The sequence below is a fragment of the Dryobates pubescens genome, chromosome Z (assembly GCF_014839835.1).
Source record: "Dryobates pubescens isolate bDryPub1 chromosome Z, bDryPub1.pri, whole genome shotgun sequence".
Lineage (NCBI taxonomy): Eukaryota > Metazoa > Chordata > Aves > Piciformes > Picidae > Dryobates > Dryobates pubescens.
The window spans coordinates 123,839,226-123,858,574 of NC_071657.1; the positions used below are offsets into that span (position 1 = coordinate 123,839,226).

The 19,349-nt window shown below is 42.3% G+C and overlaps 2 protein-coding genes across 9 annotated transcripts in view; one reads left to right on the forward strand and one right to left on the reverse strand.

Moving 5' to 3' along the window:
- The window catches only part of ZNF277 (zinc finger protein 277), a 60,149-nt gene extending 43,159 nt beyond the window's left edge, over nucleotides 1-16,990 (reverse strand). For all 3 annotated transcript variants that reach the window (XM_054178178.1, XM_054178179.1, XM_009907190.2), the window contains exon 1: nucleotides 16,941-16,990. In XM_054178178.1, coding sequence (XP_054034153.1) covers nucleotides 16,941-16,983 — 43 coding nt within the window. In that variant the 5' untranslated portion in view covers nucleotides 16,984-16,990. The remainder of the gene's footprint in view (nucleotides 1-16,940) is intronic.
- Nucleotides 16,991-17,137: 147 nt separating this feature from the next.
- Nucleotides 17,138-19,349, forward strand: part of DOCK4 (dedicator of cytokinesis 4) — a 235,085-nt gene continuing 232,873 nt past the window's right edge. For 5 of the 6 annotated variants that reach the window (XM_054178709.1, XM_054178710.1, XM_054178713.1 and 2 more), the window contains exon 1: nucleotides 17,139-17,410. In XM_054178709.1, coding sequence (XP_054034684.1) covers nucleotides 17,374-17,410 — 37 coding nt within the window. In that variant the 5' untranslated portion in view covers nucleotides 17,139-17,373. Of the gene's footprint in view, nucleotides 17,411-19,349 lie in introns of all 6 variants that reach the window. The other variant, XM_054178712.1, reaches the window with a different exon arrangement.

Genomic DNA, 19,349 nt, shown 5'->3' on the forward strand with positions numbered 1-19,349 from the left:
GTGCTCAGATTAATGAAATAACTTCACTGCTACAATTCCTAACTCACATGTCTTGGCTCAGGGCTGCAATCCACAGCCGTGACTTGGAGCACCAGAGCACAGGGAGAGGAAGAACCCCTTCAGCAGGCAACCAACAAGCTGAGGGAAAGAACCCTCTACATAATTAGTCTGCATGGAATGCTGAGGGGCGGGGCATTCATATCCTTTTTGAAGCTTTGCCACTAGATGAAAAGGAATGACAATCATGAGACCAGAAGGAAAGGAGAAAATAAAGGTCTAAAGACAAGTGTTTTTAACTAGGGACGAAGAAAGCTAACAACTTTTTTTAAAAGTAAGCATTTTATTACCAACTGAAGAATACCTGAAAATTCAAGAATGCACATAGTCTGAGAAAGCAAATAATGAAAGAGGAATTCATACAGATTGGTTTAAGACACATATTTACAGGCTTCATGACATTTTTTGCAGTTAATGGCACAACAACAAGGTTTTAGGTTGATGTGTATGTTATATAAATATAGACATGTAGAATATTTATTTATAAGCCCGCTGTTGGTAACACAAGGATAATGAAACAAAATAAGAGCATCTGCTGGAATGTTAAGTGTCTTTGTAATTAAATGCAGCAGTTGAATAAATTGATTCATTACCAACAACTTTGGTTTGTTATCTCATTAATACATCTGGCTAATATTATGAGAAGATTAGCACAAGAACTTGAAATGATCCTAAACCAAAATTTAATGCCACAAATACACAGGCAAATAAAGGAATCCTAACAATGAGGTTTTTAGACATCTAAAGAACAAAGGGGAGAACAAATGACAGTGAAACAACAGACACGTAGCAAACCTGGCACTCTGCACTAGCAGTGTAACAGATGCCAAACGGAAAACAGAAAGGCTGAGCATCCTCCCCCAAGTGCATACTGACTACATAGCAAAACCATTTAGTTATCAAAATGACCAAACCCCCAAGATATGGTACATTAGGGAAAAAGCTGGATTCCTATAGGTAATTCTGCACAAAACAGTGCTGCATTGAAAAGTCTTTGGGAAATGAGTAGTTTTAAAGCTTGGTCTAGTATCCAAGGTTTTTTGAGCTGTAATGAAAAAGAGTATCGAGAAGCACCAGCCTGACACTTGAAATACACACATGACAGCTTTCTTGTTTTGCAGCCTTGGCACTGCAGCATCTATTTGTTGGCACAGCAGCATTCCCTAATTTGTGGTCATATTCTTGGAAGAGATTTTATACTAATAACAAGATTTTTCCTTTGTTTTCTGGAGTGTAAAAGATGGATGACTAATGACTTGCCAAATAAACAGTATTGAAAATGAAAATTCAGAATAATGGAAACAAAACACCCTGTCAGCATCCTCACCAATACTACATGCAAATATGTTCCTCATTGAAAGAAGAATCAATGCACATAACCATTTCCTCCCTCCGTATACTAAAGTGCTCAAGTACTTCTGTTAAGTTGCATTGAGTCTGAGCTCATGACAAATTATTTAGCTGCTATTTTTGCTTGTTAACACACTATGAATTATATTTAGTTAAAATGTCCATGTACTGTAGGAGGCAACACATCCTGCAGCTTCCCTCAAGATCAGTCAGTCTCAATCCTGCCTGGTTTTTCATTGAATGCAAATGAGCACTTCAAAAGAGTACTTAATCCTATAGCTAAACCTTGTCAGTTTTACAGAAACTGTACATATTCTGTAGCATCCACTGTCTGGGAATATGGGAATTCTATTCCAGTCAAATGACAGCTTTAACAAAAGCTTTGAGTTACCAAATCCTAATATCTCAGGACAGAATTTCTATAGAGCAGGTGTCTGCTGGGAGCTGGAACTAACAGAAATACAACTGTGCTTAATAGCCATATTTAACAGGGCTGCTCTGTCGGGGAGCTTAGGATGTTGCAGTTTCATTAGCATTAACAAGTGTTGCTATGGGGACTGGAGCACTGGCATCAGAACACAAGTGAATAGAAGGACTGGGGAAGTGATTAATAAAAATGTGAAGTGTTGGAATTTTAATAAAACAAAACTAATGTGCTTGCCAATAAGATCATGTTTAAATAATAGACTACATTACTGCCCTGTTCACAAGCAGATACATGCCAGCGCTTGTCATCTTTCTGCTTGAGCCCAGACAAATCCCTTCATCAATAAATACCAGAGCAAACCCACTCTTCTCAGAGTAGCACACATGCACACACACACTCTAATCAAAGTGGCCATAGTAAAGTATTCATAAATAACAATATTTAAGTGTCAATGTTAATATGCAATTCATAAATATTTAATACACTACAGGCAGGTTCTGTGCAAGCTCAGAGCCACATAATACCTCATTCCTGGGCAAATGGCATGGACTTAGCGTAAATAAATGCAGGATTTATTATCTTGGTTACAGACATGAAATGCTTTATCTACATCAGAATGAAATTTTGAATAATTTTATTACACTCTTCAGGGATATTCTGATTTCTTATCATTGTTGTTGCAAAAATGTAGCATCATTTCTATTTGCAGAATACCTAAAGGGTGAAATGGTAGCACTGCAGGAAGATCTGTCTCATACTCAAAGTACAAAGCCATTCCTACTCTCAACCAAATTAAGAAAATATATCTTACCTTAATTACTGTATGCATGTATGTTTACTCTCCCTGTTCAAAAGTTGGAGTTTAAAAATACATAGCAACAGTAATTCCACAAGTGACAACCCTTGTGATGATTGATAGCAGACCTTCTGCTTTGCTCCTTCACTCAAGAGTGAAGGCTGTAGTTTGGACTCTACTTACAGCAGGTATTTTCTTGATTTTAGCAATATCTTAAAAAATATGTCCCCAGTGCTAACACATCCTTTCTCACCCGCTTTTGTCAGTCAATAAATACTTACTGGTTCTTGTGGAGGTGTCTTAGGATTTACTTTTGTTGCTTCCCTCAGCAACAGGTGCTGTTCTGGACTTGCAGGACAGATTGTGTCCATTCCATATGAGCTACACTGCAACTAATACATGTTTTTTCATTATTCCTATGACCAAAACATGTTCCTGAGTTTCAGCACACTGGTCTTCCACACTCATGACTACAGCTTCTATTCTAAACTCACTCTGCCTCTTCCTCCAGGATGCCCTTACCAGTCTTCCTCCTCTTGAAGCCCTTCATTGCTCAGATCTCCTTATGGGCATGACAGGAATCAGGAAACCAAGTTCAGCTTCTTTACTTTATGCAGTTTTCCATGAAATGTAATTCTCATTTCCTTTTACCCCTCCCTGTGTTCCTGAAGTACAAAGGTGGCACCCACATGAGTTACAGCACCAGCCATCAGCTTCCTTTCATGACCCAACTCTTTCATTCCCAGAACACTTGTTTTTCTTTTACTTTGTCACGTGATCTCCCAAAAGCTTTTCCTTTCCTGAATTTTGGCTTTGGATTCAGTTTTCCTTCCAACCTCTGTGGTTAGTTCTACAAACCTTTGCTTGTGCAAACATTTTACTTATGTGAACTCAGTTTTTAGTGGGCTATGTGATTAGTTATTCACCTCAGTGTATTTGCAAGATGAGAACTATGGACCATAAATACATGAAGGCTGCCTTAAAGAACATCTATAAAACTACATCCAACTACCCTTGTGGTTTTGTAAAAGAAAAGCAATAAAGCCAATCCTCAACCAGCCCAGATACCACACAAAGGAGCTCAGCCCCAGTAATGAGGCCCAGCCAGCACCTACGGATGATATTGGAGTAGTCATCAACCCTATTCCTACCTAACCGGGGGGCCACCAGGCCCCCCGGCCTTTTTGTCACCACCACCATCACCCAGTGTGCACCATGGGCACTCACCAGTGATGAGAGGAGGATCCCTCAGCCCAGATGGGCTCAGCTTGGGGCTTCTGCCTTTCCTGGAGGGGATTAAAAAGGGGGGTGGGTGGGGAGGGAAAAGTGGCCACACCTGGGGTGGGAGGAGACTCCAAGAGAGCCCAGGTGCTCTGGGATTTGAGGGGGAAAAAGGGGCAGATATGGTGGGAAAGGGGAGGTGGTGGTGAAAAGGAGGGGATTTAAAAATAACTTTCTTTTCCATGAATCTTTCATAATGTACAACTGCAGTTCATGGTTTGCTTTGCCTCCATGCAAAAAGAACAAACCCACCAATGCTTCATAAAATGAAGCACAATGGTGGCTATTACAATGAAATATTTCCATAATTATTATTTTGCTTGGTGGGAAAATCTGTGCTTCTCAGATCAAGGTAACAAGTTTTAACAAAAAGTTCTGCAAGAGTGATTTTTTTCCCCTGAATACCAGCAGACAACACCAGGATGATTGAGGGACTGGAGCACGTGCCCTATGAGGAGGGGCTGAGAGCCTGGGGCTTTTTAGTTTGGAGAGGAGAAGACTAAGAGGGGATTTAATAAATGTTTATAAATATCTAAGGGCTGGGTGTCAAGAGGGAGGCTCTGCTCACTTGCATCCTGTGATAGGACAAGGGGAAATGGATATAAACTACAGCACAGCAGGTTCCACCTCAACATAAGAAGGAACTTCTTCACTGTGAGGGTCACAGAGAACTGGAACAGGCTGCCTAGAGAGGTTGTGGAGTCTCCTTCTCTGGAGACTTTCAGGACCCATCTGGATGTGTTCCTGTGTGACCTGTTCTAGATTCTGTGGTCCTGCCCTGGCAGGGGGGTTGGACTTGATGATCTTCAAAGGTCCCTTCCAACCCCTAACATCCTATGATCCTATGAAGTGATACTCAATACTCAGTGCTCTTCCCTGACATGCTCTCTGTACTCAAATGTTTAATTAACCCTCCCAATATTTATATATTACTTAGCCCTGTGTGAATTATCATACTGATCTCCAGAGGAATAGGAGACTTCAGCAAAAAAATACATATTTCAAGTAAACAAAGGTGACTTTGTGTGGTCACATGACATGGTACACATGGAGAGCTGAGACCCACATGGTGTGGATCAGGGAGGTGGTAGAAGCCTCATCCCTGGAAGTTTTTCAGGCTGGGCTGGATGTGGCTCTGGGCAACCTGATCTAGTGTGAGGTATCCCTGCCCATGGCAGAGGGGCTGAAACTAGATGATCCTTGAGGTCCCTTCCAACCCTAACAATTCTATGATACCATGTCCTAAAATCAGGGATTAAGAAGCTAACCTTACCCTATTATCTGGAAAGATTAACAAGGTAATTACATATCCTGAAACTCAGAACATTTAGTTACAATGAAGAGGAAGGAAACAGCCAACAGAAGAATTTGAAATGGAAGGACAAAAGTGATCGTTTAGGTTCTTCTTTTGTTGTTAGCACCCAAATCTAACCAATAAAAACGAGTATTTATTTTCTGTTTGCCTTGCTGTTTAATACAAAGGCATAGCAAAGGCATCGTAACAAAGCGTAAATACTGCTGCTTTACAGTTGAGGTATAAAGACTAAATTTCTGCTATTTCTACATAAAAATTAACTACTTCAAAAAGAAGAGTGCAATTTTGTGCCAAGCTGATCAAGCCTGTCATTTTAAAACTCTTAAAAATACTCACAGGAAGCTGTCACAAGTAAAGATGTGTATGTGAATGCAATATTTTTGTATGTCACCACTGCCACTGTTTTGCTGACTCCTCTGCAGACATTAGAAAGCTGGAAATAGGCACATTTTAATTTTCATTTACTGTGATTGTGATCTTAGCTCTTCTACAAAGAAGGGGTCTTAACAGTGTGGGTAATAAGAATAATAATACTTCTTCACTGATACATTGTATCTTTGCAGTGCCTTCAACACCTATCATACTAAGCCTAGTATCTTTGATGCCAGCATTGCTACAAAAAACATGTTAATTAGTTTACTCTGATTCTTGTTATCATTATTTAGCAGATATCAATAATTCTTTATTAAAAGGATTTTCCTTATTTTTTCCACTTGTCACCTGTCCTTTCCCTCTAACAGGATTAAATTCCCAAGCATATTTATCCTCTTGATGTTAAAAGGATTGCCTAATGGTCTTTTTAAATGATTGCTTTACATTCTGTAGATAAGGAAAAGGCTGTGAGCTTCCTTAAAAAACCTAAAGCTTGCTTTAGCCACTCCTATGAGACCACCCCCATGTCATTATGACAGAAACTTTTAACAAGCTTCTGCCTAAAATGTTTGGATAGAGCCATAGAATTGTTTTGGTTGGAAAAGACCTCTAAGATCATTGGTTCCAACACCACCATGGCCATTAAACCACATCCCAAAATGCCACGTCCACACGTTCTTGAACACCTTCAGGGATGATGACTCCATCACCTCCCTGGGCAACCTCTTCCAGTGCCTTCCTGCTCTTTCTGTAACAAAAGTTTTCCTAATATCCAGTCTAAAACTCCCTTGGCACAATTCTATTGCTAGTTACTTGAGAGAAGAGACCAACCCCACCTCATTACAACCTCCCTTCTGGCAGCTATTTGAGAAAAACAATTTAAAATAGTGTGAAATTTTAAAAGCCACTTTTTTTCAGACTCATAAATTAGAACTAAGCTCAAAGTGCATCATGAGAAGTCCCATTTCCAGGATCTGATGTACACCAAGAGACCATGTGGAAATCTCTCTCAGGTATATTGTCTTAGCTTCTTGATACTCAGAAAGCCATAAAAGCTGAATTGTTTAACCGAATTTTCTACTTAATGAAGAATCAGTACAAGGAAAAGGCCCTGTGGTGTTAGAAGCTCTGTGGTCTGTTGCTGCCTTCCCAGTGAACTGGAACTTTTCCAGATGGAGAGTAGCAAAATAAGTTGTTTCTACTTTTAGAATCAAACACCCATAAACTGGTATTCAAACTGGAAAAAACAATGGTTGAAAAGGAAGTTCATTATCGAGTGCAGTGGTGTGGATCAACATAGTTTAGTCTAATTGATATCTTAGCGCAGGAAAACAAAGCTTTGACTGTATTTCAAATAATCCACTATTTAAACTCTTTATAAATAAAATGCTGAAAATTAATTTCAGAGAAAAGCATTTTCAAGTCAGAGCTCAAATATTAACATCTTATAGATCTCAGCAGGCTATATTAAATTTCTGTGACCCTATTCTGACTCTGTGCCAGTGTTTGAAACAAATAGTTTTGTGATAATCAACTTATTTTTCTTGTTCTTCATAAGTTCATTAAACATATGACATAGATTTTAACTTCTTATACACTAACTGATACTGCTGATGTATTTCATACATACATGGATGCTAAAACAACTGAAGTTGATTTCCTCAAGGAACAGAATTAGGATGATAGAATTAGAGACATAAATTGTCTATGATTTTCAGGCAACATTTTGTTAACTGTACAAATACATGCAGACTCCTGAACATCAAATTAGTACAGTAATAACACAGGCTGCATGTTTTCATCCCATACAAGACAAAATCAAATTAAAACCTCAAGCAGGATGTTTTCTGTTACATACCAGCCTACAGAGAAAAAGCTCTATCTCATTTATTCATGCATTACTGAGTCATAATAAAATTCAGCACTGGCACACCGGTCAAGACAAATGCTAGCAAAATGCTCCAGTGATAGCAGCATCACTTATTGCTGCACATATTTGTTTCATAACCATTCCTGCTTTCATATTGTGAGACTTGTGCACTCCCACCATGGGAGTGTAAGGGCTGACCTGGAGCACATGCTATGAACTTTGGCAACGGTCCTGAATTGCAGGATGTAGCGCGGTGATTCCCTGTGCTTACTCACCAGCCATGTTCCTCTCCTTGCATCTCAGTACAGCTCTGAGCCACACAGGTCATTCTCTTGCTTCTTTGCACATTGGCTGACTTTAGAGACAGCAATTGTGGTGCATGTGAACTGCATTTGTCTGGAGTCTAGATACATACAAAATGCATCCCAATCTCTAGAAGAGACATCTGGGTCTAAACCAAGGGGCACTGCTTCTGATATCTTTGAAACACATTGACACAGTTTGATGTGGCAATACTGACTACATGCTATTCAAAGCAAATATGCCAAATCATATGACATAGTTGCAGGGGCTAGGGCATAATTTTCTTTATCTACTGTGCCTTATTATTTGTTCATGTGGATAGAGTCACACTATACCACATCAGCTTGTGAGGTTGAAACAGATGTCATACCCAGTTATAAAGCTTCTATAACAGAGGGGAAAAGAGAAGGCTTTTAACATGCTACTACTACACAGAGCAAGAAGCAGAAGTAGCTGCTCCTTGGGGATGAAGCCACTGATGACAAATGGGAGGATGACATCTCAATGAGCAAAAAATCAAACCAAAGCAGCTGGGCCATTTCACACTGGTTGCTGTCTGTTAGCCATGAAAATCAGAAAAATACATGAAAGTGGAAAAAGACTACTTGAAAGACATGGTCCAGTCAAAACCAGCCAATAAAACCAAAAGGCAAATTCAAGAAACTAGGTTGAAATATATTAGTAGGAATAGATAACTGAGAATTTTGGACTACAGAAGCCACAGACAAAACATTTACCACAATTTCTTGTTTATGGATCTACTACAGCAAAATACTAGGATAGAGTGGCAAACAAGCAGTGAACATGGAATTACCTGCTAGGAAACAAAATCTTGATACCAATGATCAGACATCAGACTTGCAACCATACCATTCCCTATAGTGCCAAAACATTAAAAATTGACAGCTATTGCTGTACACTAATGTTCTAAACCCCTTTATAATCAGAAAAAAAACCTCCAGCAATATGCAATGCCCTTTTCATTTACTTTAGTTACAATTCCACTACCATAACACCTAGCATGTTTTGAAAAATCTGAACAAAGACTCCCTCTGAACACTCCATATGATAATGGAAGTAACAAACATGGATACTATTTCTGTATGAAGCAATTTGAGCACTTCAAGTTTGTACAGTGGGTAAATGTTATTGCTTATACCGCAGGGCAGAAACCTACTACCCTACTAAGTGGAGCAGAGAAGCTCCCTAATGTGAAACCGTACTGCATACATAGCCACATGCATTACCTTTGCAATCTTATGTAGTACATAGCATATTCTCACTGAGGAAAACTGCTTGCATACCCTCAAATTCCTACTCTACTGTTTAGTAGTTTGTCCAATATATCACAAGCTAAGCAGCACTTTCAGTCTGTTTATGCATTGTTAATGGTACTGACCAATACATTGTTTAATTCAACAATTATCAGTTATTTGTGGGTTGGGTTTGTTTTGTTTTGTTTTCCCCAGCATGAATGACTGCAATTAATTACTGATAACTAAGTCGTCAACTCTGCAAAGAACTTGCACTTCCACAAATGCATTACCCCTGACTTCAGTGAGACACTGGTCAGGATGATGTGTCAAACTATTCACAAGCACAGACCTGCTTTAAAGTTGCACGAAACATATCCCCTTTTCCCCTCCAGTTCTTCAATGCCACAGTATTTATCAATTGTGAAGGGTTTTTATTGATGCAATATTTAAAGCCATTCTAAAAGGTCCATAGAAAGACTTTCAAATGCTTTCAGGCTTTTCTCCCAGTCTCAGCCTGCTGGGATTTTGTAGATGATAATGTAAGTAGAAATCCCAGGGTGAGTTTGGAAGCAACTGTAGTTTTAGGATGCAGATATTCACACAAATATGTGGAGTTCTAGCAGAGATTGCAAGATAGGACATGGTGGAAAGAAGCACAGGGGGGTGGGAAAGGCTATAAAGGCTGTTTGGACAGACAAGAATTTCACCTATACTGGAGTTAAATATTACAAAACTAGAAATGTTACATATTTTAAGGCCTTTCCTTCCTTTCCTGCTGTTCACTCTCATAATCATGCCCTAGTTTAAATCTTGCATCTCTTCATCGAGAAAGCTGGCAACAGCCTCAAAGGGAGAGCTCTACCTCCTGTTTATATGACAGGCACATCTTGTGGCAGGCATTGCTGGTGGTAAGGATTTACAATTTTGATCCTCGTTCAGGAAATCAGTACACCCCAGTAAAACAAAACACTGAACAAGGTGTTTCAATAGGTGTAACATACTATCCTGGCAACTGTGTTGCACTTGTAACATTCTTACACTTCAAACTTGTAATACCTCTCTTGTCTGCATCTCTAAATCAAAACAAAACATGCCCATACCTATTACTTGTTCAGGTTCTGAGAAAGTCTCATGGGGTAAGAATCAAGTATTTATGAGACAGTTTAAAGGTCTTCAACAATCTGTGGGCTGGTGAACCATCCTTTACTGTTGCTCCACCACAGGAAACAGAAGGCTTGAGAAGAGATTTGAACAACTTAAAGGCTTTAACATGCAAACAAGTTATCAGGTTTAAGCTGCGTACATGCTCACCAAGTAGTCTGAAGCTTACTTCTCAAAGAGCTCCAGTTATCATATAGCACAGCTGATACTTGGTAGTTTGATTGTGTATCAAAATCTTTACTTGCTACTGAGCAAGCAAGGATTGTTTTAGATTACTGGAATAAAAGCTTTATGTTTGCTTCTCTGCAATTAAAGGAATTATATCTCACAAAAATAAAGGCTATCTGTCTTTGCTTTCAAGTTAAGAAATTTTTCTGAAATCAGAGAAAACCAAATCCTTTTTTTGGGTATTTTTTGACAATGCAACATATCCTATGCCTTGCACTAACAGAAGTTACATACTCATGTCAAGTGTGAGGACACCCCTTTGTATTCAGATAAAATATAGTGCACATTTGTAACACAGCTACTTATAAAAGTATGGCAGGATCATAGATGGTTTAACCCATTACTTATTTTATTAATCCATTCCTATCCATTTAATGAAATACCTTGTTTCAATTATGCATTCTCCCACCCCCTGTTTTTTAAGAAATGTGCTGTGAAACCTAGAAGACTTTAAATCTCATTGTACACTTACATGAAAGGATGTTGTCTTTTTACTTTTCAAACACAGAACCACAAGGAGATTTTACCAATAATAACTTTGCAGTTTTCAGTCCTCCACAAGATCCATTTGCTTATCAGGTAACCATTTAAAGCCACTATGAGACTCCATTTTTAATTAAAAAGCACAACAAATGCTTCTAATACATTTTAAAGTAATGCTGGTTTAGGAGATTCATTCTTGTAATATTAATAAAATAACTTGTGTTACACTTATGGAATTAATTAGTGAACCTGTCCCCCAAGTGTAATTGCTAGCTGTTCAGTTCATAAGGATTAACCTGTGTCAAACCAAGATCCTTTACAAAGCTTATAATGCCTCCCCACCTCCAAAATCTATGGTATGGTGGAAGCCCCAGGTCTTGAAATACTCTACTCAACACATAGATCTAACCCAAGAAATGGATCACCAGTGGTACTCCAGATGCTTGAAATTGCCTTGTAGGAGAACTGAGGATGCAACCAAGTGTGTGAACATTTGGAACTGGCTGGGGTTTTAAGGAACGGTACTGCACAGGAACATCAACTTCTAAAACCATCAAACAGAAATGAGCAGATATAGTAAGCTGAATAAGCCCATTGAGAGCAGCTCTGATGAATGAATAGACAAGAAGTGACAGCAGTATGCTTGGGGCAATGGTGGTATGCTTGAGACTGTGGCAGCTCTATCACCTTGCTGGGGTTTTCACACATGACAGCAAGGCAGCCAACAGCTCCCTATTCACAACGACAGGCACTGTAGATATCTGGCAAAGGAGGCAACCTGCTCACTCTGGGCTGATCTGAAGAGGAGAGGTAGTATAAGGATGTGTGGCATGGGAGGGCGCTTAATTGATTACTTTATTTGATTAAGGACTACTCAGTGTAAGAGAACTAACAAGCAAGAAGGAATGTTGTAGATTACACACAAACAAGTGTTAATGATTTGGTGATAAAAGAGGCAGTAAGTCATCTTTGATCACTATAGGTACTAATGCCATTAAAAGAACTACTCAGACACAGCCTTGAAAAGGTTCAGCCTGAATTTTGTCACTGATAAGAAAGGGAAAACATGATTATCACAGGTATTATGGTGTATTTGTTGGTGTATGTGAAACCGTGTTAAACTTGCTATAGGCTATCTGAAGGGGCTTGTGCAAGTGTGTGTGTATATATATACATATATAAATATAATGGGAAGCTTAGAGGAAGAGTCAAAGGCAGAGAAAGGGAAGGACTAGGGAGCAGAGAGCAAACATCAAAAAATGGAGACAGGGAATAGGCAGGAATAAAAAGGGTCAGCTGCATTTAGACAAGCTGATGGTGAGTATGCCTCTGATCAAACCCTGGACCTGATCATCACAGAGTTTCTTTTCTTATTAAATCCTTCTCTTAACTACTTTTTTTGTGTAATTCACCCTCTGTCTAATGTGTGACACTGTTGCAAACTCTAACTGCCAGCAACCACAGAAGACACTGTATGTCTCAAAGTCTGTAGGTTCAGGAACCAGCAACTAGAGGGATCATGGTGTGTCAGTGTTTTCCTAGCAAACTGAACCCTGTATTCATGTGTGTGTATGTGCAATTTGCTAGCACGGTTCAAACTGGAGTAGTCAGTGAGTAGAAGGAAACTCATATCTGGGAAGACTCAAGGTCTGAGTCAGCGTCTGGGCAAGGGGCTTGGTGTCCAGCCGTGGGCAGAGTTGGTGCCTGTCAAGGTAGTTCAGCCAGTAGACTTTGAGACTGTTGATATTTGAGTGATCCACGACTGTGGGGAACATATGAGACAAGTGCGAGTGCATGTATCTGTTTTGATAGCCAACATCAAGATGGATTGGTTAGCAAATGGGAGCAAACTGTAAGAGGCATCAAGGATAAATATCAGATGGGTTTAGAGGCCATGACAATGTTCAAAAGATCCGCGAATATGCATATGCTTCTAAACTGGACAGTGACAATATCTGCTGACTGTCTACAGTGTTTTCACCAGTGCACTACAATCCTGATCAGTCTTTGCCATCACAGATGGCACTCACAAATACCACTGTCCTCCATCCTCCATGCCTTGAGAACTGTCTTTAGGGAAGGGCATGGCCACATGTGTTGCTGCTGTTGCCTTTTCTCTCCCTGCCTGGCTCTCACAGGGAAGGGAAATCAGAAAAGGAGTATAAGTTTCCTGTTCTGTAAGAGCTGCAAGTGGCCAGAAGCCAGTGCAGGATTGCTCTGATGCATGCATGACCTTTGTCTAAGGTGCACTGCAGCACTATACCCTCCAGCACAGCTTGGAGCAGCAAATGTGAAGGAAGCACTTGATACAATGCTATTGTTACTGATAAAGTGAGTATGTAACTTAGGAATGGAAAAAAGAGAAACACTTGCCTACTCCCCTCCTCACTTTGCAGCATCCAAAACAGAAGTGAAGCAGCAACATGGAGGCTAAATCTGATCTGTTTTATTGCATGGGTCCCAAGAATTGTCTTGTTTCCCCTACTCCCAAAAGTTTTTGGGTGGACTTTAAGCTATCAAGCTCAGTAGGCAGGAGAGCAAGAGAGAAATGTTTTAATTTACTCCTGCCTAACAGCAGAGATTATAATGCTGCTGAGAGTCAGATATTTCACTGGCACTCATGCTTTGATGATTTGCCTCACAACCTTTCATGCTGTTGTGACTTCCCCAAGCCTAATGAAGTTTAATCATATGAAAGAAAGTGCAGGGAAAATAATGAGATTATACACTTGGAGGGCCAGGAGTGGTAGGGCAAAAGAGGATGATACACAGGAATTAGAGGTTAAAAAGCATAAAAACCTTTTTTTAAAAAAGGCAGAAAAAAATAGAGAAAAAGCATGGAAAATGGGTGAAAACAAGGATCAGAAGCAGTTTGTGAACAACAGCCAGTCATAGCCACACCAGCAGGACAAGAGTGGTAGGACCAATGAAAGAGCTGCAGGTGGCTGAGGCTGGTTGTTCAGAAGGGAAAGGATCACCCAAACTGTGTATGGGAAAGAGTAGGGACGGGAGAATTAATGTTGGAGAGTAACTGGTTCAGGAACGGTCATTAGCGCATCACAGGGTCTTCTAGAAGCAGATGACAGCTGAGGAAGAGAGGCAATGAATAATGTTTGGACTTTTTGGGGAGTGAAAACTTGCAAGGAACACAGGGCCAAGGTAAGTGTATCAGTGATACTGTGTGAGGCTGAGATGGCTCAGGTAAGGGCATCAGGAATACCAGATTTAGTTACACATCAGGTAGCAAACATCAGGTTGGAGCAGCTGGTGAGTAGAAGGACATCCTCACCTGGAACAACTTGGTGTATGAGCCAGTGCCTGAGTAAGGGGCTCAAGGTAATGGAATGGATGTTAGAGCCCACATTGACATTCAAGAGGCCTGTGAACACGGGGGTGCTTGTGAACCTAATGAGGAATGCATCCATCAGCCTGGACAGAGAAATCTTTCAGGTCTGAGAGTACATGGGGCTGGTTTTCAGTAATCAAGAAAGAGGAACCACTTGATCCCAAAGTCCACTGGGTCAAGTGGCTCTTGTAGCATCCTTAACAGAGACAACTAAAGAAGTGATGCCTATAGTATCAAGAACAAAACAACTTTAAGTCAAGTATTCTCCAGGCAGCAATGAAAAAACATAAGACTTGTGCAAGACCAGTCAAACTTTAATTTTCCACAGTAAACTGAATTCCCTGAAAATTTAGACACAAGAGACTGATGTGTATAAGGAATAACATGCTGTGCCTTGGCATAATACACTTCAGCAGTATGGTATTAAAAAGCATCTGAACACACGAAGACACTGAGTAGGAAACTAACTGCCAGACTGTCAATGACACTATGAAAGACACAATTCCAGAAGAAACTCATTTTAAAATTCACTGACAGATGCTGCAAGAAATGTTGATATGTAACACAAATAATGTAGACTGAGCAAAGCATACTGTGGACAGTGATATGTTTATTGAAAGCCACTTGGTGAAGGCTGAGGGAGGGAACTAATGAGAAAGCATCAGAGTCCTGGACTAGAAAGAAAAGCATAGGCTTTCCTGTAAATGGGAAACAGCAAGACAGGGGGAAAAAAGAAGTTGTTTTCTTTATACTGTCTCCAAAGAAGTGACATGCCTTCTCAGGCATACATGCAAGTACAAGATTTGCTAGAACAAACCCCTTGGACAAAATCACATCTCTGGAAGAATACAGATTTTGCTCAGAAACTGGGAAATACTAAATGTTAGGGTAAGGCATATATACCTTTGCCCACAGACACCATGATTTACGGTATAAGGCCTGCTAACCCTAAGTGACTGGGTTCCAAATGAATAACTGAAAAAGCTATTTCAGCTATTGGGTACTCTTGTCTTCGTTCAAGGGAAGAAGAAAGACAGGCTCTGAGCCTAATACAAGCATGCTGAAGTCAGTCATGGTTAATGTGACAGACAACAGTTTAAAGGCTGTGGCGGAATTTAATGACTTCCAGCTAAGATGCTGGCAGATGCTTTCTTACGGAGAGAGGGATACCTTGGATGTACATGGAAGTCCACAAACTGAGGTAGAAGTTAAGATATCATGGCACCTATTACTGTGATTTTCAATAGTAACTTTTGTGTATTTCATCACCTAGAAACTCCAAAGGATCTGCCAGGGGACACAGAGCAATTTTGGGAGTGAAGACACTGATCCTTTCAATGAGTATTTGTTCTCACCAATACGAAAACCACATCTGGGTGCCAATACCCCAGTGTGAAAGTGCTCTAGAATGCTTTCCATGTAGGAGAGGCTCACACCAACACACTGCAACACAAAAATAAGGTAAGAGCACTGCTTTATGTACAAGCATAAACCAAGTGATATTACTTTTATGAACAGAAGCAGGGTACATACAACAGAAAGAACACAAAGGCAATCAGAAAAATAAAAAAATCACTCACTACCAAAGTTTCTCTAGGTCTGAAACTTACTGCTTGCACATGACTTCATTCTGTTGTGTTCTTCACAGTACTGGTGACTTAAAAATTCAACATAATTTGGCAGCAGATGCTAAAAAGCCAACCTGAACTGGGGGGGGGGGGGGTGTGGGGGGGGTGGTGTTAAAAAAAAAAGTGCCACTTTTCTCTCTTGAATGTCAAAACATTACATTCTGGTTTTTCCTTCATCTCAAATTGAATCATCCCAAAAACTTCAAGTTTCCAGTTCTGAGCAATGACTTCATTGGAGAATATTTTTAAAACCTGATGTCCACATCTTAGTGACAACTTATAGTTGGTGAGGCCTGCAGAGCAACATTGCATCACCAGAGTTCCCCCGTTTTTGTGTCTGTGTTTTCTCTCCGTACCAGAAGATGTAACCCAAGCTCCTACTCCTGTTTGCAACATCTGGTTTTCTTGCCTAAGGATTTTTGTGGCAGATTACTACAGTGAACTCTAACTAAGCTGCTTCCAGATAAGCATAGATATGCAGGCCTTTCAACAAGGATGAAAGCTTTGACATAATTGCTGCTTACAGTGCTTACAGCTGCTGGGTGCCACCTCTAAGTGTCCATTTGTCCTCCTCACTGTACACTGCCTGCTCTTCTTTGTGCATGTATGTGCCGAGATACAGATTTACGCGAAAACTCATAAAGCCACCCAGACTGCCAGCTCCGTGTACCACTTCTCTGACACGTTGCCGGCACCGCTTCCCACTCCAGCACAACTCACCGTTGAAACCTCTTCCTGTCCCGACAGCTTCGCGCGCCAAATGCGGGGCTTCGCTGACAGAAGGCATGGCACCAGCAGGAGCAGAAGAACGACTTACGTCCCTTGTAACCACTGGGAGCCGAGAATGGAGTTGCCCGGCGCTCGCCTCGGATGCCCGCTCCGAGAAGCGACCGGCGGGGCCCCAACCACGCTGGGCCCTGACGGCTCCCGGCCGCCTGGCACGTGTCTGCCGCTCCCCACCCCAAGTGCCTCTCGGCGTCGGCCCTGTCTTACCGCCAGAACTAGGGGCCGCGGAGCCGTCAGGAGGAGGGACGCTGGTGTCCCCCTGTACACGCCGCTACACTCACCTCTCCGCGCCAGCGGCTCCTCGGCCCTAAGGGACGCTGCCATACCGCCACCAAGCTTCTTCCCCGCCCCGGCAAGAGCCGGCCTCCGGCATCCGAGCTCCGCCTCGTCCCGCCCCGACGGGGAGCGCGGGGCCAGCCGGGGCTCGTAGTCTCTTCCCCGGCCGCGGGTGACGAGGGGCGCGGCCGCGCTCAGGCACTACGTTCCCCGGCGTGCAGCGGGACGGGGCATATAAGTGGTTGGTGGCAAGCGCGCTTTAGTCAGTTCGTGAGGCTGCCCGGCTGAACAATGCCTTCGCCGCCGAGGCCGGGTAGCCGCGGCTGAGGCTCGGCAGGAGCAGCTGGGCAGCGGGCGCGTTCGCCGGCCACCGCCGCCGCTCCCAGCGGAGGGGCTGCCGGCCGACGAAGAGGGTGCAGGTGCCCACACGTTGCCAGCATGTGGATACCCACGGAGCACGAGAAATACGGCGTGGGTGAGTGAGCGGGAGCGAGCGGGGCAGGGCTGGTGGCGAGGAGCGGCGCTGCCGGCGGGGAGCGCGTCCCGCGGCGGAGCTCCGTCTCCTGGCGGCAGAGGTGGCGGCCACGCTGCCCGTGTCAGCGGCCTCGTCGCCCCTTCTTTGCGCAGAGGTCGGAGGTCCCCCAGCCCCATCCCTTGGCAGCGGCAGAAGGCGCCGAAGCCGTTGCTCGTCCCCCGTAACCGAGGCGGGCGTTTGTCTTCTCCGCGCCGCGTTGGGTGGAAAAGCTGGGAAACAAAGCGCCTTAAAAAAATATCGCCCGGAGAGGCGACCCAGCGGGAAGACGGTCTCCGGCTGCAGCACCGGCGCCCCGGGGAGGAACGGGAGCGGGGCCGAGGGCATTGTTCGCTCGTCGGGAGTTTTGTCGCTGCTTCGGTGTAAACCAGACAAAGTGTCTCTTGTGGGAGTCGCACTTCCTTGCCCATTTATTTTAACTCTGCCCGGTGCAGGGTTATGGAGCCCGTTGATTTGACTTACCGAGTGATCAGGGAGGCTCGCTGTGATTGCGGCTTTTAAAAATTCTTCTTATTATTTTTATTTTATTTGACACCAACACTCGGTGAGCTCTGGTGGCTCGTCCTGGACAATAGTCCCCTTCTGGCATAGATGAGGCTGGACTGTTACACAGATCCGCTAGCGTAGCAAGCAGCTTTAGGTCTGTTTACGTCGCGTTCGAAGGCAGACTTGTACATACTACAGAAAAAGCAGGAGGAGCGCGGAGCCCTCCTTTGTTGTTTTTGTGTGTGCGTCTGTGTGTGTAGCAGCGCTGTGGCGAGCGATTAGCGCGGGAGCCAGCCCCGTGCGGTGCCGCTCCGTCCCATCTGGAGTTGAGCCCAGATGTTGTCATCCTACGAACCTTTAAATTACAGACACCATCGATGGGGTTTATTTTTTTGACTTCTTTATTTGTCAGGTCACAGCTGGGTTGCAAAATATTGATTGGTCCTGCACTCGCCTTCCTTTATGAGGGCGGGCAGAGGCTGAAAAACCACTCTGGGACTCCCTGGAACAGCATACTGGATATTAGCAGTCAAGTATTGCAAGATGCAGCCCTCCTCTCGATCTGTTTGTTTTTATTTTTGAGCGTAGTATGCTGTCTTAACTGAAGCTTTTTCTCCTCCCCTCCCCCCCCCCCAATGTATGAACCAGAAATCACTGTGGAGCTTGTTTTCCAATGCTGAAAACAATCAGCCAACACACATTTCCCCTTATTTGAATAACTACCACCTGGTTGATAACCGATTAAATGATATCCCTTAAATAAGGTTTTCTGTTTAGTGAACCTTTTCGGGTGCTTGCACATGAACCACTGTCAAGTGCTTCTTCTCTGACCAGGCTTGGTGTTCTGAAATCTCATGCCTGCTAAAGAGATACAGTTGTAATTTCTCAATGGTGGACTTTGGATCAACCAGAAAATGTAGCTCAGTACAAAGATGCTCTTTATTTTTGTAAATATAATCTAGTCACAAAAATGATGCTTATTCTTATTTAAATTCATTCTGAGGTTTTCTGTGATTTGGCTTCCGAGGGCTATTCAAGATAGTAACAAAAAGCCACTGTTCAATTTGTGTCCTCTGTACCCCTAAGATGTGGTTGATATTGTAGTTCATGTGACCACTGCAAAGCATTGATATACTAACCTAAAGTGATTAAATTTTCTCTTGGACTGTTTTCTATGCAGTGTGCTCACTCACCTGCATGCTGAGTGCTGTCTGCAAAATCTTCATGCCCAATTATCGTATAAGCTACTGTGCTCTATAGCAGTGGGAGGAGAGGCAGGAGAGAGAGTTGTATTTAACCATGTATTTCTTTAAACTTTACATGAAGTAAATTTTGTCAATCAAACTTGCATTTTGCACTACAGACCTGCTTATATATTTTTGATGAGATTATCATG